The sequence below is a fragment of the Myotis myotis genome, unplaced genomic scaffold (assembly GCF_014108235.1).
Source record: "Myotis myotis isolate mMyoMyo1 unplaced genomic scaffold, mMyoMyo1.p scaffold_m19_p_1, whole genome shotgun sequence".
In the NCBI taxonomy this organism is placed as follows: Eukaryota; Metazoa; Chordata; class Mammalia; order Chiroptera; family Vespertilionidae; genus Myotis; species Myotis myotis.
Genome location: NW_023416313.1, coordinates 43,193,455 through 43,218,220, shown reverse-complemented (window position 1 = coordinate 43,218,220; position 24,766 = coordinate 43,193,455). Strand labels below are relative to the sequence as shown.

The 24,766-nt window shown below is 39.3% G+C and overlaps 1 protein-coding gene across 5 annotated transcripts in view; it reads left to right on the top strand.

Annotated features, from left to right (window-relative positions):
• Positions 1-24,766, top strand: part of LOC118669332 (transmembrane protease serine 11F) — an 83,826-nt gene that overhangs the window by 10,118 nt on the left and 48,942 nt on the right. Inside the window, exon 2 of one of the 5 annotated variants that reach the window (XM_036335481.1) lies at positions 7,091-7,252. In XM_036335481.1, coding sequence (XP_036191374.1) covers positions 7,182-7,252 — 71 coding nt within the window. In that variant the 5' untranslated portion in view covers positions 7,091-7,181. Of the gene's footprint in view, positions 1-6,929; positions 7,253-24,766 lie in introns of those variants that run through there. The other 4 variants (XM_036335491.1, XM_036335498.1, XM_036335475.1 and 1 more) reach the window with 4 other exon arrangements.

Below are 24,766 nucleotides of genomic sequence, written 5' to 3'. Positions count from 1 at the left end.
AATTTAATCACTTAATCTAAATTGGTAGTCAAAGGTCACACAGTAAACTCATAGTGAAGTTATCCAAGAAACAAACCACATGAAAATGTGTCCATTCCTTATATAGATATCACTTGGAAAATATTGGGACACATTCAATTCACATTAGAAAAACTAATAATTCTGGAACTAAATAACAGTTTTATACTTATCTTGTAAAATTCAACTGCAAATGTTTTAGGAGAAATTCCTTAGTTCTATATTATTTATTAAAGAGCAAAAGGATCAAAGTGTTTCTTAACCTGATTGGCATATCTTTTTAAATTTCTTCTCTGTATGGACTGAAAATTGCTAACAAAAACACAAAATTCCATAGTAAAACCTCCCTTTCTTCCCAACATAAGATTTTGGGGAAAAAGCAAAACTAAAATCAAACCTGTTTTGTGTTAGAAGTTAAAATCTGAATTAAAATAATACATTTTCTTCATAATTATTAATAGTTATCAAAACTTTTGGGTCTAAGGTACTATAATGCCTAGAAGAGAGCTAATTAATCATGAGTTAAAATAATATTGGGGAACAATGCATAATTTAAAGCTATAAATACAGTTTAACCCTAGAAAACTAGATTTCTTTTTTCCAGAACCTGCTATGAATCCCTCATCTTTTTTGTACTTAATATATAAAACAAAACACTGGGTAAAATTCCTTTCCACTTCTCTCCCATTCCTTATTACTAATCATTAATTTGGGGCTAGGAAGGAGTTGGTATAGTATTATGAAAATGAATAAACTTATATGTCTTTAAAATATGCCATGTAGTCCTATTCATACGTCTCACAAAACTTTTCCAGAGGTTAAAGACTATTTTATTTGGCAAAATACGAAATGCAAGGTGAGTAACTAACTCAAAGATAGAATGAAATAAAACTGTGATATTTGCTGGAAGTAAATTTTGCTAGTTTGGCTTCTCTGAATCCTGGAATCCTCATTGTAGTCAAGTATGCTCCTGTAGCAAATTATGTCTGCTATCATAACATACTTTGCTATGATTATTTGATGGTTGTTTTCTTTGATCAATTGCAAGATATCTGTAGACAGAAATTAATCTTATTTGCTATAGTGTGCTCAGTAATAATGTGACTGTGAAAGATTGCTTTAGCCTGGCCGGCATGGCTCAGTGCACATGCCTGGGTTGTGGGCTTGATCCCCAGTAGGGGCATGCAGGAAACAGCTGATCAATGATACTCTTTCATCTTGATGTTTCTATCTCTTTCTCCCTCTTCCTTCCTCTCTGAAATAAACAAAAACATATTTAAAATAAATAAATAAATACATAAATAAATATCAATGGAAAAAATATCCTCAGGTAAGGATTAATAAAAAAAATTAAATTAAAATAAAAGAATTTCTGGTTTACATCTGCCCTCTAGCCTCACCCTCTCCCAATGACTCCATTAAACAGATTTTGTGGTTTTAAAAATTTCTAGAATATAAAAAATTGACATATTTTTCACCTTTGATGTTTACTTGATTCTACTATTACACAACTGAAAATAGGAACTTCCAAAACCATGAGAAAACCATACAAAGAATGCTATGTTTGTTCCTAAAGTCTCACTCTACTGCTTAAAACAGAAAAATTATTTTAACTACCATCCTATCTAATAAAAGAGAAACATGGTAATTAGCATACATCCGCTACCCTTTCCATTGGCTAATCAGGGTGATATGCAAATTAACTGCCAGCCAAGATGGCGGCCAGCAGCCAGGCAACTTGAAACTAACATGAGGCTTGCTTGCTTCAGTGACGGAGGAAACCAACATACCCCGCCTGTCTTGACGGCCTCTGAGCCTGCAGTTTGAAACATAGTTACAAATATAGAAGCTAAACAAAGCCCCAGAAACCTGCTTTCAGCCAGCCGGGATCTCAGAGCTGGAGATGATATAGTGTTTCGATTATAGAACCCAAACAAACCAGATACCTGCTTTCAGCAGCAGAGGCCTCAGAGCTGGAGCCAGAGCTAAAGCTGGCCCAGAATAAAAAATAAAAGAAAAAAAGGAGCAGTTGGGAGCTTCAGTCACCCGCCAGCCTGAAAACAGCCCACAGCCCCTCACCCAGACTGGCCAGGCACCCCAGTGGGGACCCCCACCCTGAAGGGTGTATGACCAGCTGCAAACAGCCATCATCTCCTCACCCAGGCTGGCCAGGCACCCCAGTGGGGACCCCCACCCTGATACAGGACACCCTTCAGGGCAAACCAGCCAACCCCCACCCGTGCACCAGGCCTCTATCCTATATAGTAAAAGGGTAATATGCCTCCCAAACCCGGATCAGCGTGACAGGGGGCAGCGCCCAAACCCCCTGATCACCCTGCGGCTCTGTGTGTGACAGGGGGTGGGGCCACAACCTCCCTATATGCCCCGCTCTGTTCATGACAGGGGAAGGCGCCCCAACCCCCTGATCAACCCTGCTCTGTGCCTGATAGGGGGGAGCTCCCAACCCCCTGATCGCCGTGTGGCTCTGTGTGTGACAGCATGTGGCGCCCCAACCCCCTGATCGGCCCTGCTCTGTGTGTGACAGGGGGCGGTGCCCCAAACCCCTATCGGCCCTACTCTGTGAGTGACAGGGGGGAGCTCCCCAACCCCCTGATTGACCCTGCTCTGTGCGTGACAGGGTACGGAGCCCCAACCCCCCTGATGGGCCCTGCTCTGTGTGTGACAGGAGGCAGCGCACCAACCCCCTGATTGGCCGTGCTCTGTGAGTGACAGGGGGTGGTGCCGCAACCTCCCCATCGACCCTGCCTTGAGTGTGACAGGGGTCGGTGCCCCAACCCCCCATCGGCCCTACCCTGAGTGTGACTGAGGGTGGCATCACAACCTCCCGATCCACCCTGCTCTGTGCATGACAGGGGGCCGCGCCCCAACTCCCCAATCTGCCCTGCTCTGAGCCCGACCAGGGGCTGCACCTAGGGATTGGGCCTGCCCTCTGCCACCTGGGAGCAGGCCTAAACCAGCAGGTCGTTATCTCGGGGTCCCAGACTGTGAGAGGGCACAGGCCAGGCTGAGGGACCTCCCCTACCCCCTGAGTGCACAAATTTTTGTGCACCGGGCCTCTAGTCCTATATAATAAAGAGGTAATATGCAAATTGACCCTCAAACCCTTGCATCACAAGATGGTTGCCCCCATGTGGTCACAAGATGGCCGCCGCCACATCGTCACAAGATGGCCACCCCCACATTGTCACAAGATGGCCAGCAGGGGAGGGCAGTTGGGGGCTATCGGGCTGGCAGGGGAGCAGTTTGGTGTCAATCAGGCAGACAGGGGAGTGGTAAGGGAGTGATCAGGCAGGCAGGCAGGCAGGTGAGTGGTTAGGAGACAGCAGTCCGAGATTGTGAGGGGGATGTCTAACTGCTGGTTGAGGCCCTGATCCCACACGGGGCTTAAACCGGCAGTCAGACATCCCCCGAGGGGTCCCAGATTGGAGAGGGTGCAGACTGGGCTAAGGGACATCCCCTCACCAGTGCACAAATTTTGTGCACCGGGCCTCTAGTTATAGATATGTATCAGCAAGGACATCATTTTAGTATTTTATATTTGAATGATAGTAGAATATGTCTACAACTTTGAAGGTAGTTACAATGAAGTAATTAAGCTATTTCCATTGAAATAAAATAATTTCTCTTGTATGTGAAACATATATTTTGCTTAAAAATGAAAGGTTTCCAAAAGAAACAATTAGGACTTGAAAAAATGTTGTCTTGAACATTGGTTCAAACAACTCTAGGATCTATGAATTGAAATTTAAAAAAAAATGCATGTATATTATGTGTTGATTACTTCAATTCCATAACTTAATGAGCACATGTAAATGATTCATGGAAATGAGTTAATCTTACAGTGAATGTCCCAGTTTTTGTTACTTTTATTTTCTGGACAAATAATATCTGTTAATTCTTATAATATATTAGGGAAAGACCACTTAATTGGGTCTCCTTTTCTTTAGGCCAATGATACATCCATTTTAATCCACAGACTCATTTTCTCCCTCAAGAGCTGCCACTTTTCTGTGTTATCACCCTTTTAGCAGTGCTCACATGAGTGAAGATGTGATCCGTCATTAAATCCTCTTATGCTCTTTCTTCAATGGAAAAGATAGTACACTAATTGCCCAAGTAAGTGCAAAGCAAAACATAAGGTCAACCCTCAAAACTTAGGCTATTGGCAAGTATGAGATTAAATTATTTTTTTGCTGATGTCTATTTAATTAAGTTCATAAACTTAATTGTTTATTATCATCCGCAATTACAGAGAAATGTACACAATCCCTTTATAAACTCTGGTTATCTTTTTCTATTCCTTTCTTTTATTTTGGATGCTGAAGAAATGAATCAATTTGGGAGCCGCTTAACTTTCTCCTTAATGTCCTGGTATAATGTCGTCTTATTGCTGACTTTTCCTCATTGACATTTTGCATCATCCACTCATTGTCTTTGACTGATAATCAATCACTCAACAATGCAGCAGCAGAAACCACTATGGTGCCTGCCCACATCCGACTGAGGCTGCTGAGAACCAATGAAATAAAATTCACATGTAGTAATTTCATTACCATAGTACAAATTACTAATGCCTGCTAACCCTCAGAATTAGCTGATCGTTTTTCAGCCTTATAAAGAACATTAATTTAAAAATCTTCATACGTTACATTAATTAGAACATAATACATCAATGTCTTTATCACAAGTAAAGCAAAGGACTGGAGACAATGTGTTGTGGAAAAGAGAACCATACAGAGAGAAGAGTTAGAAAAATATCACCTTTGAAGTCTACTGAAAGCAATTAGCAATACAGTGAATCCTGGAAGGAGGGAGGGAGTGAGAGTAGGGAGAGAAAAAAATACCTAAATTTTTGAGGGCTTTATTATGGACCAGGAACTATTTAAACTATTTAAACTATTTAAACTATTTAAATGAGAACTAAGTCTCATTTAAACTAGATACAAGTATTATCCTCATTTTACAGTGGGAGAAACTGAAATGTAAACAGTTAAGCACATTCTCAAGTTCACAGTTAACGATAACACCTGCAACTGAACCCAGGAGCAGGTGTATTCCGCCATCCCACTCCACCACAGAGAATAAAAATAAGTTACCCCACATATTCACTGAAAGTAAAAGTAGGGGAGAAAGCTAAAAACAAGCATAGAAATAGAACCTTTAAAACCAAATTGAAGATAATTTGAAAGAATGGCATAGCAGGAAAGGTTCCTGTGGGAGGCAGTTGAACCTCTATTTTTGAGGTTTTTAAAAATAAAATAGCTTCTACTGTGACATTTCACTAGTTAAATATTACTGTACCTCTGGATGCCCCCACCCCAGTCTTCTGATGTAATATGAAAATGCTGACTTCCTTAACAAGGAGAAGAAATTTTACATACTACATCTCATTCCAGAAGCCTCAAATCTGGTTCTTGTTCTTACTTTGGACATGTTTAGCATAATTTTATTCATTTAAGTCACGGAGTATATTTTCTACTGTATTATTATTTACTAATATAAAGAACTAAGAATATTTTTATGAATTTTAACAAATAAAATGAGAATATTTGTTTATAAATGAGAAACATTTTAATGTAACTACTAAAACCATGTTAAAAGCATATTTGCACAATACTAACTTAAAGTTAGCACAAGTACTACTATATAAAAATCAAAATAATAATGGGTCATAATCATAAACTAATAACTTTTCCATACTTTTTTGTTAGATTTTTATGTTTTTACTCTTGAGAAAAATCAAACACCCAAAGAACAAAGTTACTTTTGCTAAAGTAAGTTATAATTTTCAATTTAATTAAGTGATCTGTTAAGTTTTGTGAAATATTTATTCAGAAATTTATTTTTCGTCTCAAAATATATTTTCACATCTTTTGTCATATTGTTGATGATCAGACATACTGTCAGTCTGCTTCAGTTTTTCATTTGCAAATATTTTAGGAAAATATTTCACCTTAATGCTTAGCAGAATATTATAATGAAATTTTAATATTAGATTAATATTGTATTTGCAGTATTTTAAATAAAGTTATTCTGTATGAACAACACAATGTGTGTTTATAGCTTTATTCCCCTTTAACATGTCCTGGCTCAGAGACTTTAAAAGTATCTCTTAAAATGATATATTCTGCATGGTTGGCTTGGCTCAGTGGTTGAGCATCAACCTATGAAGTAGGAGGTCACAGTTCCATTCCCGGTCAGGGCATATACCCAGGTTGGGGCTCCATTCCCAGGGCAGGCCATGCAGAAGGCAGCTGATCAATAATTCTCTCTCATCATTGATGTTTCTATCTCTCTCCCCCTGTCCCTTCCTCCTTGAAGTCAATAAAAATATATTTTTAAAAAAATTATCTATCCTACAACTTTACTGATCTTCACTGGACGTTCGTGTATTGAGACTAAAAGTCTGTGGATGAATATAATTATCTAAAGTGAATATGTATAAATAATGGGAAATTCACATACACTAAGACTACAATATTTATTATTGTGGGAAAGAAAAAAATATTTTTTTGCCTTTTTGGGGGGTATATTCTTACAATAAAATCTGTTCTATTTAGAGCTAAAATGAACAGTGCTAGATAAAGCTAATACGGCCCTGCCATTCTACTTTATGAGGAAAATAAGTCCCAAGGAGCTAAGCAGCTCTCCCATGGTCACACCAGCAAGGTGGCAAAAACAAGCATCCTGGCCTGTAGTCCAGGTCTTTCCTGCACCACCATCACTCATGGTTCCCTCAAAGGAGAGAGACATACAATTCTAATGAAGAAGTGTCACCAATGTACTCTAATATTTTGTTGTTGTTTTCTTGAAAACAAATTGGGGCCACACCTCAGTGCCGATCATACCTCCCCAACTAGAAGAGTGTGGCCTTCATGAATCACCCGCAGTTGCACCTTGTGGCCTTCACTGCTTGGAGCTTCTCTGTGGAACCGGCTGTCACAACATCGATCATGTTCTTATCAGACTCTGTCTTGGTTGCAGACCTCAGTCACTGAACCTGTCAGACTTGTTTCTTTTCTTGTTACCAATGACTGTCATTATTTTCCAGCCTCCCAGCCCTGACCTGGCTGATATAGATCAGATGGTGTCTGGATAGAAGCTGCCCCAGTTCTGGGTCCATGATGTATGCGTAAGTACTCATGAAGCTTGCTTTTCTCAGTCGGGTTATCAACAGGGAGAGAAGTTCCACCTCCTGGGTCAGAAAGGACAGGTGATGGCTGGTGGAGAGAGCTTTAAAAATAAGAGTTTTTCTTGTGTTATTGTTTTTTTTGTGTTAAAGTTTTATTCTGTTGTTTTTAAATGTAGGAGTTTAAAAAAAAAAAAAAAACCAAAGGAACCAATGTAGTCCTTTCTAAATAATAGAAATAGAAATTATATGCAGTAATAAATTAACTATGTTATATTTAAACATTTAGAAGAAACTATGCTTCAAAGAGTAAAGTTTTTAATATAGTTCATGTAACTTAGTATGATCAAATAGCTTTGTACAAATTCTTGTCTTATGTTGCCTATAGAAGTATACTCTGGAAAAACTAAAAATAAATGTAAGAGGGGAGTCTATTAGAATTTTTATTTCTCTAACTAAACAACAGAAAGTATGGTAGCAACATATGAATGAAATGATGAAAATTAAAATATTGGTATTTAAAACTTATTGAGTTAACAAAATCTAGATTCTATGTGACATTTGTCATAATTGAACTCCAAAATAATTGATTAATTAATGAATTTAAGTCAAATAATTTGTATATGTTTATATTTAGGCAATTTTAGGCTATTGCTTTACAGATTGAATAACTGATATTTGATCAGAGTGATTTCATTTAAACTCCTGCTTAGTCTAACTTGACTTCTCACAGAGCTTCTTGATTTCTCTACCAATACCAGTTTCCTACATATTCTGTACTGACTGTGTCAAGTATATTCATGATTTTGTGATAATTGTAAGTGTTCAGTTATTTGATTTTCTCTTTAATGAAATATACTAATTTAGGCTTGTAGGCTTTGACATTATCTGATGACTGTTCTTGCTCTCTCAAATAACAGCATTAGTCATGCACATGGGTCTCCACGGACCCTTTCATGTTAGCATGATGTAGCATATTCTCTGAAGTTCTTATTAAAAACAAGGAAGTGTATTTCTTATTTACTAAGATAAGAACAGAGTAAGAAAAAAACGTGCAGTGGAAAAAGCTTACAATTATGTTTAACAAATATTCCTACAAATATGAAAAGCTAATGATTTTAGTTTTAAAAAATTAATGAGCAGAGAACTTGAAGTTCTATTCTTACTTTTTCCAGAATTGTGTGTATGGCTTTTCTATTAACCTGGTTTTCCTCTTCCCAGTTTATTATGTCATCTCTACTCACTCATTTTTCCACTCTGAAAAATGGCATGAAATTTCATTGCAGACATGAAATTTCTATATTGAGCCTTATCAGTTTTAATTCAGAGTTTATAGTTCTGAGGATTTTAAGTAGTCTTTCTAATTGCATTCCAGGATGAGTATCATTTTTAACATCCATATTGTCAAAAACTATGGATTGTGCCATTGATATAAGACAAGATGATTACTAATGGAATTCATTAGTAAAGGTATTTTGCCCAAGATATAGGGTGTCAAAGAACAGATGAGCTAGATATGCAAAGCTTCTTAGCAGAAGTTACCTCTTTTTCATTGTGGCGTAGTGGGAGGAGTAGTGGCATGAGATTTAGATGTATCTAGATTCAGTTTTGCACTTATTTGCCTGGACAAGTCATCTCTCAAGACTTCACTTTTTTAGTTATAAACTGTGGAGAAAGTTTACAGTAAAATAAATAGGGAGGAGGTTGTCACTATTAATGGGACTTGAAGTCATTGTTGTGAATAAGAACAAAACTATTTTCGTTTTATTGGTTTATTACTTGTTTTATTTTGGTACTATTTAATTTAATTTGTGTGTTTTTTGTATTAAATAATGATGAGCTACTATCCAATATTAATTTTATTATATTTTAATATATCTTAAGTAGTAAATTAGTAAGTCTAACTATTATATTGTGAAACTGTTGTTTATGTGTGTGCCCCATACTGTGATGTAGAACATTTCTTATTGTGGGTCATGGTAAAAAATATGTTTAAAAACATTGCATTAGATAGCATTAAAGTTCTTTGGAATACTTAAGTTTTATGATTTCTAAAGAGTTAATAGCTAGTTAATAATGAGATCATTAACTTTCTTAAGGTACTAGAGAATCATTTAAATTACCCCAAGGTTTACTTTTTTTTTTTTTTTTTTTTTTTTTTACTAGTCCCCATATCTGGTACTCTCCACAGTGAGGTAGAGATTAGAGATATGGTTACCAGTAGTAGAGATCTCAGAGGCAAGAAGCAAATCAGTAAGCCACATGATGGCACACTCTGATAAGTATAAAAATAAAGTAGTATAAACAAGGTGCTAGAAGAATGCCCACTCAATCTTATAAAAGCTTCTCTGAATATACAATGATTGAGTTTAGTCTCATAAAGCAAGTAGGAATTATTAGAACATAGCCCTTGCAAAGGTCGAGAGACTTGAGATATATTTACAAATAGCTATTGGACATTATCAGATAAAAATGAAGTGAACAGTCAGGCTACAAAAGGCCTTTTGTACCAGATTAAAGTCTCTGAACTACATTAGGAGAGTTGAGTGAAAATTAAACAAGAGGAAGAAATGATGAAATTTGCAATTTAGAACTGTTAGGGTGGAACAAAGCAGTTTGATGGTTCATTTGTCTTCTGGGTACAGTTGCAGAGCTAAATAAAGGGTGTGGCAGGGAGACCACCTATGTACACTTTTCTTCTGCCTTCAAGAGTTGTCATATTCTTGAATTATATAATCACTATATGCCTCCAATTAATGTTCCTTCCCACCTTTGGTGAGACACTATAGTCTTCCTTCAAGATTCTAATCAAAGTTACTGTAAAATATTTCTCCTACCCTCACATCACGCATGTTAATTATTCCTGAAGCACAGACTTCCTATCAAACTTGCATAAGACACTGTTTATATTTCTGTTGGCACTTCTCTGTGTGGTTATTTGTTTTCAATTAAATCTCCTCAGTTAAGCAGAGAGCTTTTGCATTCCCAGTGCCAAATACATTGCCTGGCCCATCATAGACTGTCAACATTCATGGGTTGACTTACAATAAAATATGCTTAGAGCCAAAGAACAGATGCTTAGAAAGAGGAAAGGTTAGGAATAAATGAAAATTTCAAACTTACCTTTTTTTTTTACATACCTATTCAAAAAGGTGTATGTGATATTTGAGTTACAGTAATTCAGAAGGTAAATAAAAAGCTGAGCAGTGGAGAGAATTCATCTCAAGTAAACATGTGTTGTTTCCTTGAGAATTTATAACAGGAGAGATAAAAGCATCAGATAAATGCTTATAGACTAGATTTTAAAGTTTCATTAGTTCATTAATTCAACAAATGCTTATTACCAGTAGCACACAATACACACATAATATATGTATATACCTACATACATTATACATGCACAGGGTGTGTTATGTGTATATAGTACATGTGTACACATACACATATCACATACACATAAACAAATACACATACAGACACACATAAATAAAACATATTCTCTACTTTTATGGTTACAATCTAAAGGAGGAGACATAATAAACAACTAAACAAGCAAACAGATGTGAATTATAAATATAACTATGAGGTAAGGATTTGTACTTTTCCCCAAAACATTTTTCTAATTCACTTCATTTATTTTATAATATCTGGATTTGATGATAATGCTGGTAGTGATAACTGATGTCTTTTCTTTACAAGAAATTTTTAGTTTACATGATAACATGCTACAGTCTACTTTTGTTTATCTACATAATAAATTTGTGAAATATATTTTTGAAACATTAAGTACTGAAAAAGTTTTCTACTGTGCTTAATGAAGCTTTGTGAAGATCTAAATAGGACCTCTTAACACTATTCAACAAATGTAGGAAGACTGCATGGAAACCAGCATTTGACTAAGAAGATAAGTCTGTGTTGCTTTAAGCAAGTATTTGTAGTAGTCTTTTTAAAAAGGATATTGTGTATTGGAGTACTGTATACTGGTGAATGGATATTTAGGGACAAATAGCAAGAAAGTTTTCATACTCTTGAATCATATGATCACTACTAGAAGCCCAGTGCATGAAATTTGTGCACTGGGGGAGGGGGGGGAGAGGGGAGTGTCCCTCAGCCCAGCCTGCACCCTCTCCAATCTGGGATCTCTCTCACAATCTGGGACTGCTGACTCCCAACCACTCGCTTGCCTGCCAGCCTGGTCACCACCTAACCATTCCCCTGCCATCCTGATAGGTGCCTATCTGCTCCCCTGCCAGCCTGATTGCTCCAAACTGCCCTCCCCTGTCAGCCATCTTGTGGTGGCCATCTTTGGCCACGTGGGGTGGCCACCTCATGCAAGGGTGTAATGGTCAATTTGCATATTACCTCTTTATTATATAGGATATGGCTTCCTTATTTATTATGAAGCGTTTGAACCCTTAGCATTTTCAAGAACATTTATATTCAAACTACAGAAATTTATTACAGAAGAGATAAAAGGATCAGCTAAGTGCTTATAGACTAGACAAATTCAAAGGCAAATCAGAAATGTTTGCATTGGATTCTGTACATTATATTTTCTTCTAATAATGTGTATGAGTAAATTCTAACTCTTACTTGATTCTTTTTAGTTGCCAGTATTTATAATATATTGAATTGTTTTTAAATAATTTTGCAAAGTTGTTGTTTTTATAATTGCTTGCTTACTTCTGCTCAAAATTTGAAAGCAGCCTGCTTTGAGGCATGGGACAATTTATATAACATTATCATTGGGGGAAGAGAGCAACCCATACACTGGGTATTTTCTATTAAACAAAAATGAATTAATTTAAAACCTAACTATAGAAAATATACAGTAGCATGTTATACTAGTGGAGACCATATGAAATTGATGCTTATTGGGTTAAAAATAACTGAATATCAGAAATTTTATATGGTTCAAACTTATGAAGTCTCCTTCAGATCTTGTTTTATTTACTCTAGAATATAATATATGGAATGACTAATGCAACTTTAAAATTACATAATTTAAAAAACTATCAAGGTAACATTTGAAAAATTTTTTGTACTATCTAAAATATACTGGCTTAAATACTAGAATGACAACCAATCTTCAACACGTATCCCAACAGGTGAAATATAATAAAGCAAGTTGGCAAGAATTAACTCCTACAAATAGAATTAAAAAGTCCAGTACAAAACAGAGTATAGGGTGTGTGTAGACGCTAGTGAAAGAATAAATGGGGGAAAAAATCCAGTTAATTGTTTGATCTACAAGGTATCAAACAACTGCCTTAAGTATTTTAAACAGACAAATAAACTTGAACAGGCACAAGACCTAAAATGAATGAGGCCTTTGGTGTGATATTGTAGTGTCAAATTTTAAGAGAAGTGATACAAAATAAGAATCTACAGTTTCATCTTGATAAGATTTTATAAAAATATATTAAAAATCAGGTCAGTACTCCCGTCGCTAACATTGAAATCATGATTTTGGTCATGCGTGTAGACCTGAACAAGTTGTAGAGACCTGTTAGAGACTGGATTTGACAATTAGCATGAACACTGCCTCGAAACTGCATCAATGGTATCATCTCAGCCCTCTGCTCTACTAAGTCTGTGAGGCATTTCCTGTCCCATTAATTCCCTACTATTTACCCTCCCCTCCCACTTATCATTCATCCTTTCATAATCATCTTTCCCCTTGATGGTTACCAGTGTCTGATTATGGCTTCATTTCCAATCTCAAACTTTGGTTGCTTTAGGTGGTACTGGCCACTACTTTGCTATTGATAAGGTAGAGGAAAGATCAATTCATTTTTTTTCATTGCTTATACTAGTATATCATGTCACTTTTAAGAATATATTAACTCATAGATATTATGATTGGTTACTTGGGATATTATCAGATAAGATGGTTGAGACAAGTACCTTTACTTTTTTACATTTTTTAAAAAAAATATGTTTTTATTTATTTCAGAGAGGAATGGAGAGAGATAGAAACATCAATAATGAGAGAGAATCATTGATCAGCTGCCTCCTGGGGATTGATTGAGCCCACATGTGCCCTTGACCATAATCGAACCTGTGACCCTTCAGTCCACAGAAAGACACTCTATTCATTGAGCCAAACCAGCTAGGGACACCTTTTCATATTTTGTATGATATTTTTATTCACTAGTCAATGATAAGGCAACTCAGCCTTTGAGGGGAAAAATTCCAAGAATGAGGAACTCTTAAACGTCTTTGTATGTAGCACTCTAACCTACTCATTACTTCTTTCACACAGGCCTATCAGAAATGTGACAAAGATTCTGGGACATGTTAATTTTGCTTATTTAATATGCAGATTATATCAGTTGTAAATGAGAATATTGTTAATCTCTTTCATCTAGGGCATTTATATCTTAATCATAGCTCCTCCCTTTTAACTGGATTGCAAAATACCACTCAAATATAAAACTTTAATACCAATCAATCATACAGGAAGCTAAGAGCAAAATATTGGCTGCTTATTGAAAGCAACGTTGTTTTAAAATACATATTTATGCATTTCACTAATTAGTTTGCCAGAAATTGTATGGTAATAGCACATTCCTTTTGGCATCTGTCATACACAGAGTGGGGCAAAAGTAGGTTTACAGTTTTGGGTATGTGAAACAGTTTATTCTTGTATTATTATTTATTAATTTGTATTATTTTCCATATAAACAATTGTAAACCTACTTTTGCCCCACCTTGTATATATAAAATAGAGCTGTTATTTATGGCAAATTCAAATTTATTGTAATTAATAGCACTTTGTATCACTATTTGGTCTTTAAATCGTAGACAAAATATTAAAGATTTTTTTGTGGCTGTCATACTAAAAACGTTCAACAAAAATACAAAATATTTGTCAGGAGAATATGTGCTTAACAGTTTATGAATTCTTTTCTCAGGCACTAAGTCTATTTCAAATCTGCTTTTGCCCCCTAAGATATTCTCTCAAACTCAGTCTGGAGTAGCAAAATGGGTTTCTCAAGAAACATTTATGCTGTGCTGGATGAGATGGTTAAAATTATTTTAGTTGTCAGAAATGGACTTGAGTTAAAAAGAGAATTTAGTCAGAAGCCATTGGGCTAGCTCATAACACTAAAAACAAACAAACAAAACAGAAAGAAAGAATTGACATAGGAGGCATGGATCCAGTCTGGATCCAGTCAGCTAGGTGTATTAAACAGAAAAGGAATAATTTACCATTTTTCTTTTTAATTTACTTTATGCCAATATTTGAAAAGAGAATTCCTGGCTTGTTTTTTTTTTTTTTTTGTTTTTTTTTGAGGAAAAAAGTAATGTCCTGCCTGTTGCCTAGTCTGAAGTACTAATACGTAGCAGAAAATCTCATTTTTTTTACTTACTGTTAGATGGGATATGCTACTATTTGTCTACAAAATAATAACCTCAGATCAGAGATTCTTGATTTGATTCTGGAAAGTTATGTTGTTGTTTTTTTAAATTATTTTGCAAACATTGGTTTATGTCCTCTTTGTCTTGGGAAATGCTGGCAAGTTGTGAATCTTGGGTACATTGTGTTTCACTTTTATAGTTGAAATTTTCCATGTCAACAAGATTTTCTAACTGTATGCAAGGACACTTTGGAAATATAAAAGTAAGCAGAAGACAAACCTCTGCTCTTTGGGAGCTTGCAGTCTTGAAGAAGCTTACTTTTATCTTTAGGGGCATTCTGGCTTTCGGGGTAGTCAGCTAAGCCTGAGGCTACAGTCACAGAGAATTAAACCGAGAGTCCAACTTTTCCCAGATGCCTTTACTGCTGGAGCCATATTAAATTTCTAAAGTGAGTTCCCCTACAGGTGCACACATTTCATTTTGGTGATATCTTTCTCTTTTTTTATTATTGCAAAACCTGTGCAAAATTTCAAGTTTCCTTGATTCACTACCATGTTAGGTGATGAATATGAAAAGACGCTTGACTGTTCAGTCTGTGAACATGATCTGAATACTATGTACAGTAATTCTTTTCCCTTGAGAGAGTAACTTCTTCCCATTTGATACTCAAGAAAAACAAAGATTCCTAATTACAAACTTCTAGTCTTCATTTGGGAAAGTGATAGGTTTCCTCTACTCTCTAAAACAGACGTTTCAAAGGAATAGGCATTGAAAAGTTCTCATGCCATAGTACAAGGTTTAAGTCATGAATATTTTCCTGAGTTTTCTCTCTCTTTGTCATAATTAAGTCTGTGGAAATGGAATGGCCTAAGCCTTGTTGAACTGTTCAGCTAGAGATAGTCTTACTATTGCCCAGATTCAAAGGTCCCTTTGGCCTCCAAAATTACATTTAAAATGAATGTTGTATTTGTTTGTTGCTACTTGTCTCCCTTGGCATGTGTGCGTCACTACGTGTGTGGTTGTTTTTAGGAAAGTTGTTAACCTCAGTTAACCCATGTAATTTAGAAGATATGATTAATCACCAGCATTCCCAGAAATGAAGGCTTTTTGGCAAGAGTAGAGAGAACTATGCCCAAATGAATATCTAAAGTGTACCTGTCCTTCAAGTTGACTACAAATATGTTAAGACATGTGTAAGACATAAAAAGAATTCCCTTCAGGCCTACTTCCTGGAGAACACCCGATTAGCACATAAATATTTATGTTATACATAGAGCTCATTTACCTTAAGCGTGGTTATTTACTTTTCTTTAGTAACAAGGATAATCAAGTATTTAAATTCTCATCTTGATGGATTCACTTCACCCATTTCAAATGAATTGCACAGGGTTTCCTTGTAACATTTTTTTTTGATTTATTTAATATTTTTTTAAATATATTTTTTATTGATTAAGATATTACATATGTGTCCTTATCCCCACGTTACCCCCTACCCACCCTCCCCGTTTGTGCCCTCACCCCCTCTTCCCCCACCCCCGTTGTCCGTGTCCATTGGTTAGGCCTATATGCTTGCATATAAGTCCTCTGTTTGATCTTTCCCCCTTACCCCCACCCTCCCCTACCTTCCCTCCAAGGCCCGACAGTCCAATCAATGCCTCTCCGTCTCTGGATAAGTCCTTGTTCATCAGTTTATGTTGTTCATTATATTCCACAAATGAGTGAGATCATGTGGTATTTATCCGCTCTCCAGTTCCATCCATGCTGTGGCAAATGGTAAGAGTTCCTTTTTCTTCTTCCTCTTCTTAAAGAATGCCTTTCAGCATTTCATATAATGCTGGTTTGGTGGTAATGAACTCCTTTAGCTTTTTCTTATCTGTGAAGCTCTTTATCTGACCTTCTATTCTGAATGATAGCTTTGCTGGATAAAGTAATCTTGGTTGTAGGTTCTTGCTATTCATCACTTTGAATATTTCTTGCCACTCTCTTCTGGCCTGCATGGTTACTGTTGAGAAATCAGCTGACAGTCGTATGGGTACTCCCTTGTAGGTAACTGACTTTCTTTCTCTTGCTGCTTTTAAGATTCTCTCTTTATCTTTTGCTCTTGGCATTTTAATTATGATGTGTCTTGGTGTGGTCCTCTTTGGGTTTCTTTTGTTTGGGGTTCTCTGCACTTCCTGGACTTGTAAGTCTATATCTTTCACCAGGTAGGGGAAGTTTTCTGTCATTATTTCTTCAAATAGGTTTTCAATATCTTGCCCTCTCTCTTCTTCTGGTATCCCTATAATTCTGATGTTGGTATGCTTGAAGTTGTCCCAGAGGCTCCTTACACTATCTTCATATTTTTGGAATCTTTTTTCTTTTTCGGTTGGGTATTTTTTGTTTCTTTGTATTTCAAATCTTTGACTTGATTCTTGGGATCCTCTTGTCTGCTGTTGGATCTCTGTATATTATTCTTTATTTCAGTCAGTGTATGCTTAATTTCTAGTTGGTCCTTTTTCATATCCTCAAGGGTCTCACTAGATTTCTTGAGGGTCTCACTAAATTTATTGGTGGTTTCCATAAAATTCTTGAAAAACCTTATAAACGTGGTTTTGAACTCTATATCCAGTCGTTTGCTTTCCTCCATTTCTGTCATTTGTGACCTGTTTCTTTGTCTCCGCATTTTTTTATGCTTCCCTGTGTTGGTAGAGTGGTTTTGTGTGCTAGGTGTCCTGTAGGGCCCAGTGGCTCAGCCTCCCCAGTTACCTGAGGTGGACACTCTTGGTGCATCCCCTTGTGGGCTTTGTGCACAGTCTTGTTGTAGTTATGCCTTGATTGTTGTAGGATCACTGGGAGGAATTGAACTCCAGGCCAATTGGCAGTGAGAATCGGCTGTGTCTGCAGTGGGAGAACTTCTGTGCTCCCTTCTGGGGCAAGACTTGCTTCAGTGGGGATTTGGTGCTCACTGAGTCTGCCCCCTGGGTGTGTCCCTTATGGATCTGAGGAGTTGTAATCCAGATGGTCCCCCTCTGACCACTGGGTACACTGGCTCTTGGAGGTTACCCAGCAGGAGCTATGAAGAGAACTGCAGATTCCCCTTCCTTTTTTGGAGTTTGGAGGTGCCCTGATGAGGCCCAGCTGTGAAGCAATGCAAGCTGCTGTGGGGCCTTGGGCCTTCTTTTGGAAGTTCTGGGTCTGTGGCCCAGCTGCAGTTTGTTAGGTAATTTTCAGGTTGCAAAGGGCCAGGGCAATCATATGTAAAAGCCTCTGCAGCAGCCTGGGTGGGGCGGGGTCTCAGGGAATCAAAGGGCGGAGCAAGGAACTATGGTGGATTCTCAGCTCTGCTCTAAGGGGCCACGCGCTTCTCAGTGTCCTGATAATTTAATTGCTGCAAGCACCTCTGGGGGAAAGCCGCCCTCGAGTTCCGAGTTCTGCCTGCTGCCAGACAGTCCAGTTTCTCCCTGTATGAGTCCTGGGTCCCCAGAGACTTCCCGGAACCGGAGTTCAGAGCAGTCGGGAGCTTGTGACTCCCTCCCGATTCAAAAAGGCATCCGCGTCCTCAGGTACCAGCCCCTTTCCACGCACTCTCAAGCCTCCGTACCTTTGCACTTTACTTCCGCAGCTCCTGACCCTCAATGTGCTTTTCTCTTTCCTTCTAGTTGTAGAATTTCCACTCAGCCAGCCTTCCTGTAAGTTCTGGATGATGTCCGTTTTGTCTTTTTATTGTGTTTTGAAGTTGTTGTGGGAGGCAGCAATTTCAGTGTTTCCCTATGCCGCCATCTTAGTTTCTCTCTCCTTGTAACATTTTAATGACATTGAGAATAAGCACAGAAATATCCCCCATGAGGAAGTCCTGTGAGAGTAAACAAAAAGATTTGAATAATATTGGTCACAATTATTAAAAGATGTTTATAGAGTCCTCACAACATAACTTTTCTTTTTTACTAGAAACTCTTGGCCAACTCATCCTCCTTTTCTTTGTGTTGCCGAGTCAAAATAATGAATAACTTTATTAAACATAAATTCTTGACTTTCTGCTTCTAATTTTGAGAGGCATCACTGTTGACTGATTTTAAAACAAAGCCATAGCCTTACATCCTGAGTGGGAAAAAAAGCAGACTTAAAGCCATAGCTTTATATTCTGAGTGAAAAAAGTTTTTCTTAGGGAGATGGGTTGTCATCATTTCTATTCACCTGCTATGTAATTCCTCTTAATATTATTCAATTCTTGGAAGATGTATAAGAAATGCTTTCTTAATATGTCCCTGACTGTATGGGGATTTTGCTAACTGGTGAAAGGATCTGGTAATGTTCACCTAATTCTAATTTATATGCCAACAGGTACGTAGGTTTGTTCATCAGTGAATATACAGTGCCTATGATGGTGCTGGACACACAGTACATGCTCAATAAAACTTGCTGAATGAATTAAATGCGACAGAAGGGTTAGATTCATGTTGTATGAACCTAAAGAAATATAAGTAGTACTAGAGGCCCGGTGCACAAAAATTTGTTCACTCGGGGGGGGGGGGGTCCCTCAGCCCGGCCTGTGCCCTCTGGCAGTCTGGGACCCCTCGGGAGATAACGACCTGCTGGCTTAGGCCCGCTCCCGGTGGCAGAGGGCAGGCCCAATCCCTAGGTGCAGCCCCTGGTCTGGCTCAGAGCAGGGCCGATTGAGGAGTTGGGGCACTGCCCCCTGTCATGCACAGAGCAGGGCGGATTGGGAGGTTGCGATGCCACCCTCAGTCATGCTCAGGGTAGGGCCAATTGGGGGGTTGGGGCTCCGCCCCCTGTCACACACAGAGCTTCAGGGCGATCAGGGGGTTGGGGAGCTCCCCCCTGCCACTCACAGAGTAGGGGCGATAGGGGAGTTGGGGCACCGCCCCCTGTCACACACAGAGCAGTGCGGATCAGGGGGTTGGGGCGCTGCCACTGTCACACTTAGGGCAGGGCCGATGGGGAGGTTATGGCTCTACCCCATCACACACAGAGTAGGGCCTGTGGGGGCGGGGGGGTTGGGGCGCTGCCCTCTATCACCCACAGAGCAGGGCCAATCAGGGGTTCGGGGCACTGCCACTGTCACATTCAGGGCAGGGCCGATGGGGAGGTTAGGGCTCTACCCCATCACACACAGAGCAGGGCCCGTGGGGGGGGGGGGTTGGGGCGCCGCACCCTGTCACACACAGAGCAGGGCCGATCAGGGGGTTGGGGCACCACACCCTGTCACACACAGAGCTGCAGGGCGATCAGGGGGTTGGGGAGCTCCCCCATATCAGGCACAGAGCAGGGCTGATCAGGAGGTTGGGGCGCCTTCCCCTGTCATGAACAGAGCAGGGCCGATAGGGAGGTTGTGGCCCCACCCCCTGTCACACAGAGCCGCAGGGCGATCAGGAGGTTTGGGCTCTGCCCCCAGTCACGCTGATCCCGGTGCTGGGAGGCATATTACCCTTTTACTATATAGGATAGAGGCCTGGTACACGTGTGGGGGCCAGCTGGTTTGCCCTGAAGTGTGTCCTGGATCAGGGTGGGGGTCCCCACTGGGATGCCTGGCCAGCCTGGGTGAGGGGCTGAGGGCTGTTTGCTGCTAGTCACACACCCTTCAGAGTGGGGGTCCCCACTGGGGTGCCTGGCCAGCCTGGGTGAGGGGATGATGGCTATTTGCAGCTGGTCACACACCCTTCAGGGTGGGGGTCCCCACTGGGGTGGCTGGCCAGTCTGGGTGAGGGGCTGAGGGCTGTTTTCAGGCTGGTGGGTGACGGAAGCTCCCAACTGCTCCTTTTTTTCTTTTTCTTTTTTTTTATTCTGGGCCAGCTTTAGCTCTGAGGCTCCAGCTCTTAGGCCTCCGCTCCTGAAAGCAGGTATCTGGTTTGTTTGGCTTCTATAATCGAAACTCTGCATCAACTCCAGCTCTGAGATCCCGGGCTTGCTGAAAGCAGGTTTCTGGGGTTTTGTTTAGCTTCTATATTCGTTACAATGTTTCTTAAACAGCAGGCTCAGAGGCCGGCAAGGCAGGCGGGGAACGTTGGAGTCCTCTGTCACTGAAGCAAGCAAGCCTCATGTTAGTTTCAAGCTGCCTGGCTGCCGGCCGCCATCTTGGCTGGCAGTTAATTTGCATATCTCGCTGATTAGCCAATGGGAAGGGTAGCCGTCGTACGCCAATTACCATGTTTCTCTTTTATTAGATAGGATAATGGATGTAAACTTTAGGCATGCATTCTTAAAAACTATTGAGAGGTTATTACATGATGAGAGAAGTTTCCTCAGGAATTTAGGAAGGGTTTTAACAGTAGGATGGCCAACATTATAGGAATGACATAATGAATAGGATTTTACCATTGGTGATTGAAGGGCATTAATTATGTTATGTTTAACTAGGAACTCTGAGATTCTATATGGGTTTCTGGGAAAAATCAAGAAAGGAATCTTCAAATTTCTATCTTCATGCTTACAAATACATTTGTATCTGCAACCAATCTCAGAGAGAAAAGCTTCCTTTGTCAAAGACTATCTTCTCTAGATTTCAGTTTTTCTTGCCTATCTGAGGATCTGGGAGAGAGAGGGAATAAATGGCTCATGCCTATATCCACCATCTGCCTGCTAGTTCCTTACACACAGGTTGAAGTCTGCCAGGAGTTTCCTACGTAGATAAGACTTTATGGAGGTGACAGTTGAAAGATGAAAATGTGCTCTTTGGGTACATGTCAGGTAAAGCCTGGAGGATGGAATGTGAGGGAGAGCAATGGAGGCTGTATGGCAGGCCAGGCTGCTGAGGGCTACACCAAGAATGATCTTGTGTGTGTGGGGGAGAAGTATCTTGGTATTATGGTAAAATTCAGTGTTAATTATTGCAAATGTGTCTCAGAGGAGTGATTAGACGCTGGCAGATTTCCACACACCCTCTCACCCCAGATCGGCTCTGATTAAATTGGTGCCATATGGTAAAGTTCCATATAAGCACTAATTTGAGAAAAGGGTCTCAACCACCTCAAAATGTTTCTTTCCCTTGATCTGACTAAACACCTTAGAATCCTCCTTCTTCTCTTTCTCACATCACATTCTGCAATCAATTCATCAGCAACATCTGTTAGTTCTGCTTTCAAAATATATTCTGAATTCAATTATATATTCTAATGTGGACTGTTACTTCCTAGTCCAAGCTACCATCTTATCTCACCTGTACTATTATCGTAATGGTCCCCTAATCAGTTTCCCTGCCTCTATTACCCTTCATGTTATCCTCACCCTCACCACAGTGTATTCTCCACAGAGTGAGCTTTTTAATAGGACCATATCATTCCACTAATCAGAACTCTATAATGGTTTTCCTTTTCACAGAGAATAACATAAAAGCCCTGGCCAGTGTGATTCAGTGGTTTGAGTGTCAGCCCATGCACCAAAGGGTCATGGGTTTGATTCCTTGTCAAAGGCATGTACCTGGGTTACAGGTTTGATTCTGTCCACGGTCGGGACACATTTGTGAGGCAACCAATCGATGTGTCTCTCTCACATCAATGTTTCTCTCTCTCTCTCTCTCTCTCCCCTCCCTCTATCCCTTCCTCCCACTCTCACTAATAATCAATGGAAGAAATATCTTCCAGTGAGGATTAACAAAACAAACAAACCAAAAATAACATAAAAAGGTCCTTATTGTGACATGCTAGGTATGATCTGGTTCATGACTCTGACCTCGTCTTCTTCCCATTTCTGCTTTCTCACTGCACACTGGCCACACAGCTCTTTTCACTCTTTTTGCAAACACCAAGTCTGCTCCCACTTCAGGACAATGGTCTCTACTGTTCCCTTTGCTTGTAGTACTTTGCCCTCAGATATTTGCATGATTCCAGTCCTCACAGTGTTCACTTCTCTGCTTAGATGTCACCTTTGCAGAGAGCCCTCCCCTGATTACATTAACCTGACTACACCCCCACTTGTTCTCTGCCCCCTTACTCGATACTTTACATTTATGTATAGATTTAGTGTTCAGTGTTTTCCCAATCAGAAGATGTAATGTCAGAAAATATATAACCAGTCCTGCTATATTTCTACCACCTAAAATAATGCTTGAAACAAGTAGATGTTCAATGAACATATATTAAATGAATAAAATTAAAGGTGTCATGCTTGGAAGTTATGGTAACCACATGACTTGAGGCAGAAGATTTTGAAGAGCCTGGTACATTGTGTGTGTGTGTGTTTCACTATTTTACATTTTACTAGTAGCCCTGTGCACAAATCCGTGCACCAGTAGCTCGCCAGTAGCTCGCTGCCACCCTCCTGTAGCTCTCCACCCTCTGCCCCGCCCTCCTGTAGCTCCCTCTGTGCCCCCCCCCCATAGCTTGCTGCTCTGCCCCTTCCTGTAGCTCTCCGCTGCTCGCTTGTAGCTCGCTGCCCCACCCTCCTGCTGACTTGTGATCCGGTCGTTACACGGTTGGTTGTTACGCTTCACGGCATAATGACCATTTGCATATTACCTCTTTATTACATAGGATAATTTATTTATTAAAAATGTTTTTCAATTAGAGTTTATATTCAATATTATTTTGTATTAGTTTCAGGTGTACAGCGTAGTGGTTAGAAAATACTTTACAAAGTGTTCCCCCTGATATTTCCAGTACCCAACTGGCACCATACAAAGTTACAATGTTATTGGCCATATTCCCTATGCTGTACTTTACAACCACATAGCTATTTTGTAACTATGAATCTGTGCTTTTGAATCCCTTCACCTTTTTCACCTAGTCCCCCAACCTCCTTCCCTCTGGCAACCATCAGTGTGTTCTTTGTATCTATGAATCTGTTTCTATTTTGTCCTTTAGATTCCACATCTAAGTGAAATCATATGGTATTTGTCTTTCTCTGACTGACTTACTTCACTTAGCATAATACCCACTAGGTCCATCCATGCTGTTGCAAATAGTAAGATTTCGTTCTTTCTTATGACTCAATGATATTCTATTGTTTATATGTAGCACAGCTTTTCTATCCACTCATCTATTGATGGGCACTTGGGTTGCTCTCATAAGTTGTCTATTATAAATGACTGGAGGCCTGGTGAACGAAATTAGTGCAAGGCGGGAGGGGGAGGTCCCTCAGCCAGGCCTGCACCCTCTCACAATATGGGACCCTTCGGGGGATGTCCGACTGCTGGGGACATCCCTCTCAGAATCCAGGACCGCTGGCTCCTAACCGCTCACCTGCCTGCCTGCCTGATCACCCCTAACCACTCTGCCTGCCTGCCTGATCGCCCCTAACCACCTCTGCCTTGGCCCCCATCTCTGTGGCTTTGTCTGGAAGGATGTCTGGAATGATGTCTGGAAGGTCGTTTGGCTGTCTGGTCTAATTAGCATATTATGCTTTTATTATTATAGATGCTACAATGAACATAGGGGTGCATATATTCTTTTGAATTAGTATTTCCAGTTTCTTTGGAATTTCTGGGTTGTAATGAAGTTCCATTTTTAATTTTGGGGGGAAACTCCACACTGTTTTCCCTAGTGGTTGTACCAATCTGAGGGCATAATACCCTCTAGGCCCATCAATTCCCACCAATAGTGCATGAGAGTTACCTTTTCTCCACATCCTGGATAACACTTGATGTTTGTTGATTTAGAGAGGATAGCCATTATGACAGATGTGAAGTGATATCTCATTGTGGTTTTAATTTACATTTCTGTAGTGATTAGTGATGTTGAGCATCTTATCATAATCATATGTTTATTGGCCATCTGTATGTCCTCTTTGGAGAAGTGTCTATTCAAGTCTTTTGCCCATTTTTTAATTGGATTGTGTTTTTGTTTTTTGGTGTTGAGTTGTATGAGTTCTTTATAAATTTTGGATATTAACTCATTATCAGATGTATCACTGGTGAATATGTTCACCCTTTCAGTGGACTGTCTTTTCATTTTGTTGGTGGTTTCCTTAGCTGTGCAAAACCTTTTTAGTTTGAGGTAGTTCCATTTATTTCTTATTGTTTCCCTTGACCTAGGAGATATATAAGAAAAAAATATTGCTAAGAGAAATGTCTGAGATTTTACTATGTTTACCTCTAGGAGTTTTATGGTTTCAAGCTTTACATTAAAGTCTTTAATTTATTTTGTGTTTATTCTTGTGTATGGTGTGAGAAAGTGGTTGAATTTTATTATTTTTGCATGATCTGTCCAATTTTTCTAGCACACTTATTGAATAGACTGTCTTTACCCTAGTGTATGTTCTTGATTCTTTTGTAAAATATTAATTGACCTTATAGGTGTGAGT